Source organism: Mytilus trossulus, chromosome 1 (genome assembly GCF_036588685.1).
Source record: "Mytilus trossulus isolate FHL-02 chromosome 1, PNRI_Mtr1.1.1.hap1, whole genome shotgun sequence".
NCBI lineage: Eukaryota > Metazoa > Mollusca > Bivalvia > Mytilida > Mytilidae > Mytilus > Mytilus trossulus.
The window spans coordinates 82,200,081-82,217,343 of NC_086373.1; the positions used below are offsets into that span (position 1 = coordinate 82,200,081).

The 17,263-nt window shown below is 31.0% G+C and overlaps 1 protein-coding gene across 1 annotated transcript; it reads right to left on the bottom strand.

Annotated features, from left to right (window-relative positions):
• Window positions 1–417: 417 nt before the first annotated feature.
• Window positions 418–16,023, bottom strand: LOC134687144 (ATPase ASNA1 homolog). Its single transcript, XM_063547166.1, has 8 exons — window positions 15,825–16,023; window positions 11,249–11,396; window positions 10,223–10,277; window positions 9,357–9,447; window positions 8,551–8,701; window positions 5,135–5,242; window positions 2,344–2,544; window positions 418–1,821 (listed from the first exon to the last, which is right to left on the bottom strand). Exons 1-8 carry the CDS (start codon window positions 15,953–15,955, stop codon window positions 1,699–1,701), a joined length of 1,008 nt encoding a protein of 335 aa, XP_063403236.1. The 5' UTR covers window positions 15,956–16,023; the 3' UTR covers window positions 418–1,698.
• Between the last annotated feature and the right edge of the window lie 1,240 nt (window positions 16,024–17,263).

Sequence of the window (17,263 nt, forward strand, 5' to 3'; positions counted from 1 at the left end):
AGTTAAAAAAACAGCCTAAAAACATTGAATTTTCCTTCAAGAGTAGGTCAAGATACTTATGCATAAGGATGATTCAACTCCCATTTCCTTGCATATTGTACCAAAAGCATACCAAACTCCCTCCATTACGACAGTATAAATTTTACAGTAATGCTCATCATCAAAAAGTTGTCTGTTTTTTAATTAATGGTTTACTCATTATAATGCCCTACTAACTTGACCATATTTGGTTTTACAAATGTTCTTGTCATAGTGGGTACTAGAATGGATAATTGATGGTAGACTATTATCCATAATATTAAATATAGGGAATGGAGACCATGAATTGTAATGTAAGATAACAAACAATCAAAATTAATATCTTCTTTATATCTTTAACCATGATCTTTGTAAACATTATCTAATAACAACGCGAGATAGAGCACTAATATATTTATTTTTAAATTTGATATTAGTACATTATTATCTTAATGATTTGAATCCAAACATCCCTTCTTTTTTTCCTGATGTTAACAACAATGAAATAAACTTAAATATATTGCATTCAAGATTTAAAATTCCACATTTAATACTTTCTTTAAAAAATACACAAATAATAACTGAATGAAATTTCTAACAAAAGACTGACAATTTTTGTTTTATACCACTACATAAAAAGATGAATTCATTGATCTTTCTAACAAAACAAATGTTAATTTCTTTTTTATACCACCATGGGTAAAGACGTTGTCATTTTCCTTCAAACTATATTGTAATTGAACCTTTGCCTAAAATTGCATGAGTTTGTCATTCATCACTAGAAGTTCTGTTTAAACCTTCGGTAAATAAAATAAGGTATGAAATTAATTTCATGCTTTGTCTATGTTATGAAATTAATTTCATGCTTTGTCTATGTTATGAAATCAATTTCATGCTTTGTCTATGTTATAAACTCATAAATAAGGGTTGATTTATACAGTTATAATCAAAACTGTCACATTATTTAATATATTTAAACACCACATTATAGCAATATTACTGAAAATAAGCCATGTACATCATCAGAGATTATCAAACATCAGTGTTAGTCAGAGGTGTCATGAGGCATGAACCCATTAAAAAAAAGAAAGGATAAAAGGAGGCCCAAGCTCCTGTGGCAATAGTGAGATTATCTAGGTTTTCTTAAACCATTAATTACCATAGCTCTGATTTGACATTTCACTGATGAATAACATTTTCATTAATTGTAAAATAATATAAAGAAATTGGCCAATACAACAAAGCAGCAATAAATATTTTGTTCTTTTACTTAGGTTTTGTCATGTGCACTAATGCATTATGTGTCATGAATCTATACACCATATTCGACAGATTTGTTGACATGCACTGAGGTGTAAAGAGTTTCCATATTTTTTGCACTTATTCCATGGTTAGATAATAATTTCAACCTTTTTACAGGGTAAATGTTTTTTAAAAATATCAATTTTTTGAAAGCTGAACAAAGATGATTTTTCAATTCATCTTGGGAACAGAGAGATTTTTTCTGGCAGATAAAGCCTAGAATCTTTTCAAAGTTTTGTACAATAGTTACAATGAATTCTTGGAAATCCATTCTTTGTAAAAAGGAAATGGTTGTGATAGCAAAATAAATAATGATGAAAGTCATGTTGCTTTTAAGTTATCACAATATAAAATAAATAACAACAGTAGACAGAAATATCAGTCTGCAATATAAGGTTCTAATAAAAGTTCTGAAAAAGCCTTGATCCTCTCAACCCCTCGCACTTCCTCTTCTTGCAGTGGTAGTTTTGTTACATTGAAATCTTCGTACAGATCAGCAATCTGGTAAAATTAAAGCAACATTTAAAATTTGTCTTTTTTAAAACTTGGATAACAATAGAGAATGGAAGATTTGCAGCAATTTATAAATTAATACAAACTTACTTTACTAGCCACTCACTCTGTACACATTTAATTTTTTAGCCACTGAGTCTATCAAACTTACTTTACTTTCCACTCAGTCTGTCTATAAAATCTTACTTAATTGTTTTTAGCATTTGAAAATATTTTTTACCATGCTTGGCAGCATTTATCGAAGGTTTGGTCTTTTTGTAGTTGTGTGAAAAGGTTGAATATCTTAACAGTGGATCGTGGATTCAAAGATATGGTGAAGATCACATTGAATTTGAAAAAGAAGTTCAAACTATAATTTTCATTCAAAAAGCCAAATAAAGCTTGAAGCAAAACAAAAAAAACATAGTCGAAAGAAGGGATTTTTTTTTTAAATGCTCATTTCAAGATGCATTTGTAATAGTCCTAATCAATATAGGTATATGTATTTTCTAATCAAGTAAATCTCCTCACCTGGTCAAGGTATTTTGCTTGGATTTTATGTCTGGCTCTACACATTTTACATGGCTCCTCCCCTTTCTTCAGAAATAGTAACTGATTGACAACAACATTGTGTGTATCAATACCATATTTTGTCAGTTCTTGAACAAGTCTCTCTGTTTCATACAAAGATAAAAATTCTGCTATACATACACACACAAATGTTGTTTGCTCCTGAAATTGAAAAACAGAAAACAATATTCACACAAAAAAAAAATTGTTCGAGATGTTGAAAATAAGTACTGTATACAACCAGATACTCCGCAGGGCACAGCTTTATACAACTGCAGAGGTTGAACCCTGAACGGTTGGGGAAAGTATGGACACAACATTCAAGCTGGATTCAGCTCTAAATTTGGATTGTGATTAAATAGTTGACACAGCATAGGTTTCTGACACAGAATGAATGTGGTCTAATTAATGAACTTTAAAAAAAAGTTTGCCTTTGAGCAATTCACGATGCTGTTGAATATTAATCCTCCCAAAAAAATGTTTGAAGAAATTTTCTTTTAATTTATGAAATCTGAAAAAAAATTGACCCTCCCCCCCAATTTTGATTTCACATCCCCCTTTCCCTTATTCCAAAACTGACCACAATTCAAATTTCTAATGGAGTTTGCAAAAATAACTGCTCATTTAAATACATCTTCAAATATTAAAATGTAAAAACATTGAATGGTAAAGAATGTTTTAATTTATCAGTTGGTAGTAAAAGTGAAAATACATTGTATAGTGTATAAAACAATGATTTAAGTTGATTCAACTACTATTCTGGACAAAGAAAGATAACTCAAATTTTCAAAGAATATTGAAAATATCTTGCTATTGCACAAATATCTATTCTGGACAAAGAAAGATAACTCCAATTGAAAATTGATTGCTATTGCACAATATTATGCAATTAGATATTTCTTCCTATTGTGCAATACTGTCAATTGAAGATTTCTTGCTATTGAACAATACTGTGCAATTGAAAATTTCTTGCTATTGCACAATACTGTGCAATTGAAAACTTCTTGCTATTGCACAATACTAAATATAATAATTTTGAATCCTGATTTGGACCAAATTGAAAACTTTGCCCATAATCAAAAATCCAAGTACATGTTTAGATTCAGCATATCAAAGAACCCCAAGGATTCAATTTTTGTTAAAATCAAACTAAGTTTAATTTTGGGACCCTTTGGACCCTAATGTAGACCAATTTGAAAAAGGGACAGTTAGATTTGGCATATCAAAGAACCCCAATTATTTAATTTTTGATAAATCAAACAAAGTTTGGACCCTGATCTGGACCAACTTGAAAACTGGGCTAATAATAAAAAATCTAAGTACATTTTTAGATTCAGCATATCAAAGAACCCCAAGGATTCAATTTTTGTTAAAATCAAACTAACTTTTATTTTGGACCCTTTGGACCCTAATGTAGACCAATTTGAAAACGGGACCAAAAATTAAGAATCTACAAACACAGTTAGATTTGGCATATCAAAGAACCCCAATTATTACATTTTTGATGAAATCAAACGAAGTTTAGTTTTGGACCCTTTGGGCCCCTTATTTCCAAACTGTTGGGACCAAAACTTCCAAAATCAATCCCAATCTTCCTTTTATGGTCATACATGTAAACCTTATGTTTAAATTTCATAGATTTCTATTAACTTATACTAAAGTTATGGTGTGAAAACCAAGAAAAATGCTTATTTGGGCCCCTAATTCCTAAACTGTTGGGATCTCAACTCCCAAAATCAATCCCAACCTTCCTTTTGTGTTCATAAACCTTGTGTTTAAATTTCATTGATTTCGATTCATTTATACTACAGTTATTGTGAAAAAAAACAAGAATAATGCTTATTTGGGCCCTTTTTTGGCCCCTTATTCTTAAACAGTTAGAAAAAAACCTCCCAAAAATCTATCCCAACCTGCCTTTTGTGGTCATAAACCTTGTGTCAAAATTTCATAGATTTCTATTAACTTAAACTAAAGTTACTGTGCGAAAAACCAAGAAAATGCTTATTTGGGCCCTTTTTGGCCCCTAATTCCTAAATTCCTAGGGGTTTCAGAGTTAAAGTGCTGAAACACTTATTTCTTTTATTAGTAAAGGAGTGACAGAGTTGAACTGAGTTTAGACCAATACTTGCACTGTACAGTTCTCTTGAAATTGTTATCTGCTATGCTCTGGTTAAATTAAACTATTCTATTCTCTTCAAGTAAACTTCATTGAACAAATATTCAGTCAAGAAGCAAAACTGTAACAAAGGAGATATGAACCTGGCATAATTCCATGTTTTTTTAATTGGTTTGGTGGATGTACTTTCTTTTTTGTCAGTTTCAATTCAATATTACTGGTGAAGGATAATAAGATTTCAGGATTTCCAAAGTCTTGTTTAGGAACTACCATATATATTCCATGCATTCTATTGATTTTTATCAATTATCCATCTTTAAAGAATCATGATTTCAAATAGACTTGAAATAAATCAATAATGGCAATATCCTGTATCCTAATAATAGTATGTAAACAAAAGATACAAATATCAAAATGATAAGAGGTCAATATTGGATACATCTGTAACCCTTATAAGGCACACTAAATATGTCAAAGTTTCAACTTCAAAAGTTCTATTTTTTTTAAAAACATTCAATATAGGAGGATGGGTTAACCCTTTGATATTTTTAACCATACAGTTTTGATAATATATATCATCCCTCAATAACAGATATGCTGATTTGCATCTAAATTTATACATTGTAAACCACTTACAGCATTTTTGAATTGTTCATTAACTTGACGTATGGTACTCAACATATCTTCTAGTTTCCCAGACATTTCATCAGCATTCATGTCCTGCATTCCAACAAATCTGCCCATCTGGAATATTTGAAAAATTACAATGTTTAAAAGCAAGAACAAATTAAAACAATCCTAGAGGGCGAAATCAAATAAAGTTATAGGTAAAACAGTTATCTGAAATGAATCACTGGTTAAAATGATTCCTCAGACAATTTTGAAGTAAATATTCGTGAGACTCATAAATATGCTCACAGATTGTATCCTGCATTTATTTTTTTATCAGAAATAAGTGGTTGTTACATCATTGAATTATCGTCCTTTTTTTACTTATAATATAAACTGTAAAACTTAAAATCTGAGAATTTTATTTTCTCACTATCAATTGAAGACTAAGATTAAATAATTGTTTCAAAGGATTCTTAATGTAAATTATTAGTTATTCTAAATTTTAATAAAATTTTAACTAATTTACTCTATACATGATTCACAAGTAGTACTTATTATGTCCCCTTACAAAATTTTGTCTCACTTTCTATCTCACCAAAGCTGAACTCATTTTATAAGAACAGTTCTGTGTATAGTGATATTTATTTAGTTAAAAACTTATTTTTATACAGTATCACATTGAAAACATGCTGCAATTGTTTTTTATAAGCTATATGCATATCTTGAAAATTTTTATTCAAACCACTTCAAACAAAAAATTTCATTTCTACCCATTAACCATCATTTGATGTTAAAGCAAGATGTATGAATTTATGAAATATTAGGCCATCTGCAATTAGCAGGTGCCTGTTAAATTGTTCATAGTAGCCAGTTTTAATTAAGGCCACTCAGCCAGAAATGGGGCCTATGTACAATGAAAAAGTCAGATAATATTAAATAATTATGTTTAACCTGACCTAGAAAACATTTGACTACCTAATTCTTGACATTATGAATCTAGTGTTAATAAACAAGTCTAGCTTGAAATGCTTAAGCATTAATAAAAGCATCTTTTATTTACCCTTTAAATGATCAAAGCAAATAAAGCAATGCTATTTGTGTTTAACACTACTACCAGGTGTAAAAGAATGGTTGAAGATTTCATTAAGAATGTAAGGATGAAGATGTTGAGAGTAAATTTTATTAAACCTTTATAAATTGCTATGTTAAGATGAAGTACAAGTACTCATTTTTATTTTTGATTTGATAAAGTGACTTATTTCATAAGTGAAATCATATTATTAAGGCAAAGTGTATATAATTGGACTGTGATTTTTTTTTTAAATCTATGTGAATATTGTAAATCTCTTTGAAACTGTATCTGAATATAATAAAAATACTGTTAAGAGGATTTAAATATATAACTATCCACATTATGTGACATATGTATAAAATGTGTGTAAAATGCAACTGAGATTATAGAATTTTTTCTCTCTCTATTCTCAAAAGCTTTGCAACATACATTACATATCATGATTATTGCTATGAACCTTCCTGTAAAATAAGCCAATGAACCATTATCAATTATCAATTATCAATAAAATAGAAATGTCCATAGCAAAACCAGGTTAATTTTCGATCAAATGTTTTCAAGTTTTCAACGAAAAATGCATATCAAGGTACTTTTTAAAAACATTCTACACATTTAAAACTCGACCTAATTCATATTGTTTTATCTGTTTTTCCACTGGGCTAATAATAAATGCTATATAATTCTTTTATTATATTCAGATGCAGTTTATAGAGGTTTAATGCAAACACATTTTTAACAAGTTTGAAACACCACCAATTACATATAGTTTGCCTTAATATTCACACATTTAATGATTTACCATTTTCATATCTTCCTAGATATAAAATATTGAGAAAAAACAAGTTTTTACAGGTTTTTTTTACTTATTTCATACATAAAAACAACTATAACATGTAGAACATTCTACACAGCAAATATTGCACCAACATTAATTATTTAGAGCTCTTCTTTGAACTGTCAAGTTAATTACTTAGCAGGATTGATAGACTCTAAATAAGAATCTCATTATAAACATTAATGCAAATATCCCTTTAAATTACTTGTGACTTTTGTAACATTTATAATCTATTCTTCAGAACTCAAGACAAGGTCATGAACTAACAAATATTCTGTGTAAAATGAGTTAAACAATTATACATTCTCTCTCTCTCTCTTAATGAGTCTTAATTCCTTATATAAATTGGAAGCATAACCGATTTTTGTTTTAATATTTTTAGAAGTTACTAAAATAAAAGTATACAGAAATCTATTAATATCTGAATACCCTTTTTTCCTTTTGAACCTAAATTAGAAGGGACTAGATGTGTCAGAATGACATGAATGGCAAATCTAAAGCTTGAATTTTGGCAAAAATTAGCAGAGCAGAACAAAACTTAAACTTGATCTGTAAATCATCATGGTTAACTCACATACCAAAAAAATCAGCCCAATCTTAGAAGGTGTTAATAATAAAATTACATATAATGGTTTAAATTTGTTCCAGAATGACAAGATGCAAATGAAGGTCAAATAATATGAATCCAACAACTTTGTTGCAAGCCATAAAAAGGAGGCAGAGTTTGAAATCGTACAGGAAAGGACGACAACATAACTTAATTTCTTGTTTATTTCCTTTGCTCTTTTACCCAAATGGATATAATTGTTTTGCGAAAGCTAAGCAGAAATTGATTAATTAAATAAATATCTTGTCATCAGAAAATAGATCACATTTATTGTAGTTGTGATTCTATATATTCAGTAGGCAGCTATTTCAACAATGGATGCTTTATCTATTTTCCCACATCTCTGCTGAATTTCTGTCAATAAACTGATGACACAGGGATATGTCTCGCTTTTTTGTAATTCTGATAGTGTAATGTAACACAAATTAATACAACGTTGACTCTAACACTGCCACCAGAAATATGTTTGTATAAAACTTGCTTTTTCCTTTTTGTAAAGCCAAGTCAATTATGATTTAAAGCATTTTTTAATTATTTAATTATTTTTTAAAAACAGAAGTGTTTAACACACAATATGCTGGTATTGTAGTTAAGAAGATAACATAGCGACACTTAAAAATGAACCATCACGTTCATTTGTTCAGCGATGATCCCAATTTGATCTTAAAAGCAAGAACCAAAAGTTTGACTGCTCTAATTATATTCCTTTTATCTTTTAAGGTGGAAGTTGTTAATAATAAATCATAACATGCTATGTATACTTTTATTTTATCAATATACTTGGTTGCTATTATACATCATGCTATTGCATATAAACAATGTATAATATTGCTGTTCGTCATCTTAATCAAAACATCACCAACCAATATATCATATAATATATGCGCATATAAACTAATGTAATTTTTAAACAATATTGTACATACCTGTGATATAAATGGACCAATCTGATTTTTTAGTCTCATTATCTTTCCTAAACCTTTTTCTACCACACTTGGAAAGGAGAGTAATCTTAGCGTATGTCCTGTTGGTGCTGTGTCAAATACAACACAAGAGAAGTTCATTCCTCGTACCAATCTAAAACAAAATTCAGGGAAACAAACATTAACCTTAAATTGTTTCTTTGTGTGTCATTTGGTTCCATTTGGAGAGTTGTCTCATCAGCAATCATACCACATCTTCTTTTTATACTTATATACAACATATATTTTTGTTTAAACTCATTCATGTCTTAAACTTGAATAAGTTGAGGTATATTGTCAGTCATTGTTGTTTGTTCAATGCATTTCTATCTCTGATTGATCAAACTTCATTGACTTGAGATCTTAGCTTACTCAAGTATATTTTAGGTCCCTTCAAAGATAAATGAACATCATTTAACTCTAAGCCTGTTTAAGTTTGTTGTAAATTGTATTGTATCAGCTTTCAAAACTATAACACATACACAAACAAATGATGTGGTGTATAACCGTCCTAAACATTTTTTCCTGTAATAACCTTTATATAAAAAAGAACCAAAAAAAGACCATAACAGTTTAATTTTAAAGCTTTTTGTTTCAATTTGACCAGGCACCCCAAACAACAAAGTATGCATATCTGACAGAGAAAGTTCTATCAGATTTTTAATCGAAACAATTCAAAAATTAAAACTTTGAATCTTTTAGGCCCTTTCTACTGTCTTAAAACACGACTACATGTGTGTGGTTCAAATTTTTCTGAAAGGTGTAATTACTTCATCACTTCAGCAAAACTCATTGCCTCATCAATACCAGGGAATGCACTCAGTAATTCTGAGGCCATAGCTTTACCCATTGACAATGTATCTGAAAAATACAGTAATTCAATAAGATAAAACAACATTAATTGCTTATTTTTTTATTAAATTGTATGTCCTAATATAATTATATAAAATCAATAACAGGAAAATAGTCTTTTTTATTACTACAGTGAACTATAGTTGCTAACATCACTTGGTCTCTGGTGGATAGTTTTCTCATTGTCAATCATAACTCTACCCCTTACTTATAAATAAAAAGACAACATAAGTAGGTAATAGATAAATAGATCATGTTTGTTTAGTCATTTTTTTGCCATAAAGTCCCAACTGTTATAGCTTTGTAAATTATATAATTATAGTTTTTTCCCAGCTGACTTATCTAACATATATCATTGTGCCCGTGGTTGTCTGAATGTTTGTATTGCTTTTTTCCATACTTCAGTGTGATTGCCTGTCAAATAGTTGTCTTCTTTGACCAAAATATTTTTATTACTACCATGGCTTTGCTTTTCACAGTTTAGGTGTGATTGTCAGTAAGCAAAGAATTCATCTCAAACAGTACTACAGGACTGTCTTAACCTTCCAATGAGGTTAGTGTTTTTTGCTCTTGTATTGAAGGTCTCACTGTGACATTGAGATAGAACAGCAATAAATAGCAACATATTGCTTACATCACAACCAAGGTTTAAAGATTTACTGAAAGTGTTCATGAACATGTGTATAACACTAGTGTTTAATTTACAGTCAATAAAATTTGGAAAATATAATCTAGGTCATACATGTATATCTGAAACAATCCTCATCTTATTTACTATACTAACCTTGTTCAAAATATTCTTCTGGTAATTCTGAAAAACCTAAATTTGGATCTATTTCCTAAAAGTAAAAAAAAATATCAAAACTGTAAAATTTAATGGATAATAAATTTTCAAATGAATATGGACTTTGGCCCCAAGGGATCTTATTATATAAACTAGTCATTTAAAAAATTACAGGTGTGCATGTCATGCATGTGATGGAATCCTAAATGGAATGCAATCTTTTCATAAATTTCTCTACCAATAATTTCAAGAAATAACTACACTATCATGACAATAATTTCTTAACTGAATTCTAAAAAAAAAAATTGCATTTCAACGAATGCTGTTACCATTAACATGGTTAAATAAGAAAAACATATTTAAAGCTTCCTTGAGGAATTTTCTAGTTCAATGTTTGTTCTAACATTGGCTAGAGGTATAGGGGAGGGTTGAGATCTCACAAATATGTTTAACCCCACCGCATTTTTGTGCCTGTCCCAAGTCAGGAGCCTCTGGCCTTTGTTAGTCTTGTATTATTTTATTTTAGTTTCTTGTATACAATTTGGAAATTAATATGGCGTTCAATATCACTGAACTAGTATATATTTGTTTAGGGGCCATCTGAAGGATGCCTCCATGTGAGGGAATTTCTTGCTACATTGAAGACGTTAGACGGTTAGTGACCTTCTGCTGTTGTTTTTTCTATGGTCGGGTTGTTGTCTCTGTGACACATTTCCCATTTCCATTGTCAATTTTACATTTTGTATGTACAAACTAGCATTATATAATTTCTGATAACATGGATAAGTGATAACAGAATTAAAATAAGTTAAATATAACCAACTATAACTGGTAATAATGTCAAAATGCATATAATACCAATACTAATGTTCTAATACCATGAATACACTACAGTATAATTTCATCAGTTCAGTTTTATATGAAAAGTCTTCACATAAAATGTAATCAGGTGTATTAGTATTTTGGCTACTATTATTGATGTGATCTATCCACATAGGGACCATAAGATATTTTCGATGTTCTTACCATTGCAAACAAATTAGTGAATCCATTGACTGGACCTGGCACTTTGGAGAATTTCTGATTGAAGGCATCAGAAATATTGTGTGCTGGATCAGTTGAAATGATCAGGACTGTTTCTCTCTTTTTAGCCAGCTGGACTGATAGACAACAACTGGAAAAGAAAATTTTGTTCCATATCAAAATTTTAAACTTTTAAATGACCCTATAATTATAATATTCTAGATCTGTAACTGTAAGTCAAGTCAATATAAGATAATTTCATAAGTTTACATTATGTCTAACAGACTAAAAATTTGTTTCAATATCTATACATGTACATGTATATCATGTATATGTCACTTCCCTTTTAGATTGAGTTGAGTCATTCCAATTGATATTTCATAATGTTTCTTTCTATGTAGTGATGTTATACTACTGTTTCAGAAAAGGGAGACGGTTTGGTACCATTAAAACGTTTAATTCCGTTTTAGGCCATTGGTTTTCACTTTTGAATGGTTTTACACCAGTAATTTTTGGGGCACTTAATAGCTTGCTGTTTGGTGTGAGCCTATGCTCCGTGTTGAAGACCGTATCTTGACTTATAATGGTTTACTTTTATAAATTATGACATGGATGGATAGTTGTCTCATTGGTACTCATACCACATCTTCCTACCAGTATATCTACATTGTATATATGATATTATCAGTTCCCCACTATCTATGTTACTCTGCTCAGCTCTTCATTAAATCATTGTTGCTACAATGTATGTGATGTCATATCTCTATAACCTGGCCTGAATAACTTTCACCCAGACATATCACTTACATCATAACAAATGAAATGACATTGATAAGCTTCACTATACTGTAAATTCAGAAATTATTGCGAGGTTTTCAGTGGCGTAGCTGGGTCATTTTTACGTGTACGCCCGAACCTTGGCGAGGGATATGAGGGTTCCCAACCGCTCAATGATAAAGCACCTGCTGGTGGTGGGTTCGAAAGGGACGACGCCCGCGAAAGCTATGAGAATGAGATACCAGATACCGTAATGATTCCTGTCAGTAAAAAATCATTGATAGCAACATACTTTTGAATGTAAATTGTTTATTTGTTTTTGGTTAAATTTTGTAATATGTTAACTTTATAATCATCGTGTTAACCTGGAAGCTAGCCTAATGGTCATTGGTTTTAGAGAAAACTTTCAAACCAATATTACTTTTAAATAAGTTTAAAGGGTGCAGTGAGTGGGCATACAATCGACAAAAGCACCTTTTAATGAACACTAAGAGGTGCAATATGAAAAAATTATGGAACACTTAGGATTTCTTCCCACAAAAAGTGAATCAAAATATATCGTTCCTTTAGAGGGATTTAAAAAAAATCTTAAATTTTTTTCTTGATCTGGAATATTTTACGACAATCTATGAAGGTTTATAGATAGAGCATGTAAAACAATTAATTGCGTAAAGAAAAGTCCGGCTATCTGTCTATCAGAAAAGAACAGAAAAATGAACGAAAACAAATGCTTTTCAAATTTTAGCTTTAGACATTAGTCATAGAAAAAGCTTCTTCGGCATTTTCATAAAATTCGATGAAGGTTCGACAAGTAGTCAATGTAATAGAGAAATAACTAAATGTAAGCCCAAACTGCGACAACTTATTAATTGCAGAAAGAAATACATTTTGTCCTTAAAATGCAGGAAAATTGAAGATATAATTGCAATCTAAATATTGATGCCGCTTTGTCTCTCTTTTGGGACATAAATCACAGGGTCGACAAAAATACAAACAGAATTTCAAATCTGAGCAGATAGTGAATTGCTTTAAATATAAGAAAAGTATGTAGAATTCATAGTAGATTTAGACTTTTACAAAAGATTCGAACAAATATATTAAATGGATATAGGAAGATGTGGTGTGAGTGCCAATGAGACAACTCTCCATCCAAATAACAATTTAAAAAGTAAACCATTATAGGTTAAAGTACGGCCTTCAACACGGAGCCTTGGCTCACACCGAACAACAAGCTATAAAGGGCCCCAAAATTACTAGTTTAAAACCATTCAAACGGGAAAACCAACGGTCTAATCTATATAAACAAAACGAGAAACGAGAAACACGTATATATTACATAAACAAACAACAACTACTGTACATCAGATTATTATGATCTATTTGAGAAAATTTAGTCCCTTTTTATTCAAAATTTCAATCCATTGAAAAAGGAAGCACAAGGCTGATGTGCTTTTGACCAGTTTTTTTTAATTTTATGTCGATTATTTTTTTTATTTTCAAAATTCAAGTGTACGCCCGGGCGTTTTGACGTAAACGTAGCGACGCGCATGGTTTTTATTATTGCGAATAATGCGACTGAGTTGTAAACGCAATAATTAAAACTCGCATTTTGTAATATTTCAACTGAACTAAGCATGACTTTTCTCAACATCGTAAAAATTAAAATCGCTTTCAAGTGTAAAATGACAAAATCGCAATAATAAATGCACGCAATAATTTCTGAATTTACAGTACTTTTAAGTCAAATTCCAGTTTGCTGAAGAATCAAAGAAAAAGACTTGTTTCTGTCTTGAAAAATTTATAAACTGTTTATTTTAATGATGACTGTTTTGCGAGTTTTAAGGCCAGTAGAAATTATTTTTTGAAAAAATGGGTTCCATATATACAGTGCCTGAGTAATCTAAAACTGAGCAAACAAGAGACATGTAGGAAGTTTCTTTAAAATGTTTGTTGCAGTGTTTAAGGTTCCTTCTGCATGTTCTGATAAATCCCAGGGTAGAATTAACTTTGTTGCAGAATTAGTTAATGTGAGATGACTATTTCAAATTATTGCTAACCTAAGTATTTATTTTCTCTGACTTGCTCTAAGGCATGATTACCTAATGTATAGCTGTATGTGAGCGAGGACCTGCTAAGGTGAATTGATATGAAATAGCATTTACTGGCATTAAAATGCATACCCCAGTCCTTTGCCCAATTGTCTAATGAGTCTAGATCTTTCTATTTTTGGAGGTAGGTCCTGTGGTGTGTTGATGGTAAAATACAGGAGGCAGTCATCAGCAAATATTCATACTTGCGATTTTACACAGAGAGGTAAGTCAATATGACAAAGAAAAAGAAGGGGCCTAGGACAGTTCCTTGGGGCACTCCCGAGTCAAAGGAGCAGGATGAAGAAAATTCTCCTTCAACAATAACTCACTGTTGACGTTGCATAAGGAATGATTAATCCATTCATTTGTATTACCTTCAATTCCATAGTTTTTCAATCTGTGTAAGAGTTTTTAATGAGGCACCATGTCAAATGCCTTACTTAAGTCCAGTATCACTATGGTTAAATCAATTTGTTTCTTGACATAAAAGATACAAGAATTCATGATGTCATGCATAGTATAATTAAGAAGTTGACTTTTGCAGGAATGGCCACTACGAAAGCCATGTTGAAGTGAGGTATTGTGGATTCATTTATTTTCCTGGTACCACTTTTCGTGGATTGAGAAAAACAGGAATTTTTGTGGATATTCAATTTCTAGGTTTAAAACGTTTTAACAGAGTCTGCATATAACATGTATAATTCTTTAGAAAATTTGTAATTTGTTGAACATTTGAATTCGTGGTTCCCTTGTTCCCACGAAAATTGGTATCCATCGATTATCAATGAATCGACAGTAAGTTAAGTATACATGTACTGAACTTGTATATATTTGTTTAGGGGCCAGCTGAAGGACGCCTCCGGTTGCGGGAATTTCTCGCTACATTGAAGACCTGTTGGTGACCTTCTGCTGTTGTTTTTTATTTGGTCGGGTTGTTGTCTCTTTGACACATTCCCCATTTCCATTCTCAATTTTATTGTGTGCTTCCAGGTGATTCAGGATATGCTTGCAAACTATGAGTTCAAGAAGCTTACAGCAAACACAGGTGAGTGATACAAGTCGGTAATTTGCTGCTGTATGTCTATCACCTTTTTTAAATATTAGACTGATGTTAGCATTTCTCCAGTCCGATGGAAGTGTACCATAACCTAGTCTTAGCTGGAATATGTGACTCACAGACACTATTCATGCTAATTCAATTGAGCAGTTCTAAGACTTTTTTTGCAATGCCGTCTGGTTGACTAGCTTTGTTGACATAATCCATGTTATAGGGCTCTTCATGGTTAGTACAGCCACATTGGATAGGGGGCAGATTTTTATAATGAAGGTAAAAATGGTGTGAAAAATACCAGAAAACATCATTAAAACAGGGCAGTTGCTTGGTATCTTGCGTAGGATTTCCCATGCTTTCATACACTGGCACTTGTTTCTTTCAAATGAATAGAAACAAGTGCATGTGGTGAAGAGCCCTATTGAAAACTCTTTTTTTCCCCTTAAAATTAATAAAAATATTCATTTAAATTGGAAGGCCCGGATTGTGTTTACATGTGGGACAATTTGTCAGTAAGTCAGTATATTTAGAAAGTTGAATGTGGGTAGTATATGGAGAAGAGGTATATGGAAGAAGAGGACCGACTTGGGACGGAATGACTTGTGACGGATCGACTTCGGGCCGGTTCGCCATTAAAGCAAAACTATATAGTAGCAATCACCTTGTTGTTGTTTTACCAACACCACCTTTTCCACCGACGAATACCCATTTCAGGGAGGCTTGGTCTACTATATTTTTAAGTGAAGGATCCAGCTGTTCAAAATCGTCTTCTAGATCTTTTAAGTTTGCCATTTTTTTGGTTATTCCAAGTATTACTTCCGGTTTCGAGACCAGAGACTCCTAGCGGACATTATATCAAACAAACAAGTCAGATTCGTCCCTAAGAAGTATCGTCCATGACCGTTTTGCGAGTTTTTAGGCCAGGAGACACTTCCAAAAAAATTGATTAATTCAAATATTCAGAATCAAGCAGACTAGATTATGTTCATACCTCTGCAAAATGAATGAAAAGTAATGTTGACTGCTGTACCCCTATTTTTTTACTTACATGCCATTGTTTTCCCCATTACAGAGTAGCCATTTAACTTAAAAAAATGTGCAAAACAAAAACATTTTTATTTCAACACTGTTGATCATTAATTATTTTTTTTCTGTCAAAATTTATCACTTTATTAAAGTTATGGGTGAAAATTTGGATTTGGAATATTTTATTTTTCATCTACTTGACCACAATATTTTTTTTCATCAAATTAGGGATCAGAATAATTTTTTTTTGATAAAACTACTGTAAAACCAATCTAAAAAAAACGAAACCAGAAACAAAAAACATTTATGAACCACACCAAGAACAAATGTAGCAGATTAAATTTTTATACTGGCACCAACCTTCACCCTAACCTGAAGTAGTAGTGTCAAATTACAATATCATTTATGCATTTACAAAGTTGGGAACCTCAAGTTCAGTGGTTGTCATTTGTTGATGTGGTTCATAAATGTTTTTTTGTTTCTCTTTTTTTTTTTAGATTGGTTTTACACTAGTCATTTTTTTTTATGTTTTCAATAATTGCAGTGTCCATTTGTAAGTAATTATACATGCATAATTATTGTGATGTCCATTTGTTGTTCTGGTGTGCATAGTTATTCTAATGTCAATTCATATTTCTGTGTGTAAAGTGATCATGATGTCTATAATTCATGCACAGTTTGTCTTTATATACCTTACACAATCTGCACTCAAATTGATGGTTCATAATTTCCAGAATGTTAACCATACTGAACAAAGATATTTTATGGATATTTTTACTAAATCCATTGGATGTTGGATGTGTATTGATTGATACTTTAATTATTAGATGCATATCTTTAAATATTGTAATGGCTTTGCATTAGCTGTCAGTAACTGCATGTTCTCTCAGATCTGTACTTTGCTCAGTTGTTGGTAGGGATGTATAAATACCATGTCAATTCCAGTCTGTGTTTTTATTTAAAGTCTTTCTGCTTTATATCCATCTGATGAGTTAAGCCCTTTTCTACTGATTTTTTATTGTCTGTTTTTATGGTGTTCTGTAACTCTGTCCCTGGTATGGGGAGGTATGAGCA

Excerpts from the sequence above, each read along its gene's own strand:
- LOC134687144 (XM_063547166.1), bottom strand. The coding sequence starts at position 15,955 with ATGGCAAACTTAAAAGATCTAGAAGACGATTTTGAACAGCTGGATCCT. Across the intron at positions 11,397-15,824 it reads GTTGGTAAAACAACAACAAG|TTGTTGTCTATCAGTCCAGC; the intron begins GTGATTGCTACT and ends TTTCTTTTCCAG. Across the intron at positions 10,278-11,248 it reads TCACTAATTTGTTTGCAATG|GAAATAGATCCAAATTTAGG; the intron begins GTAAGAACATCG and ends TTTTACTTTTAG.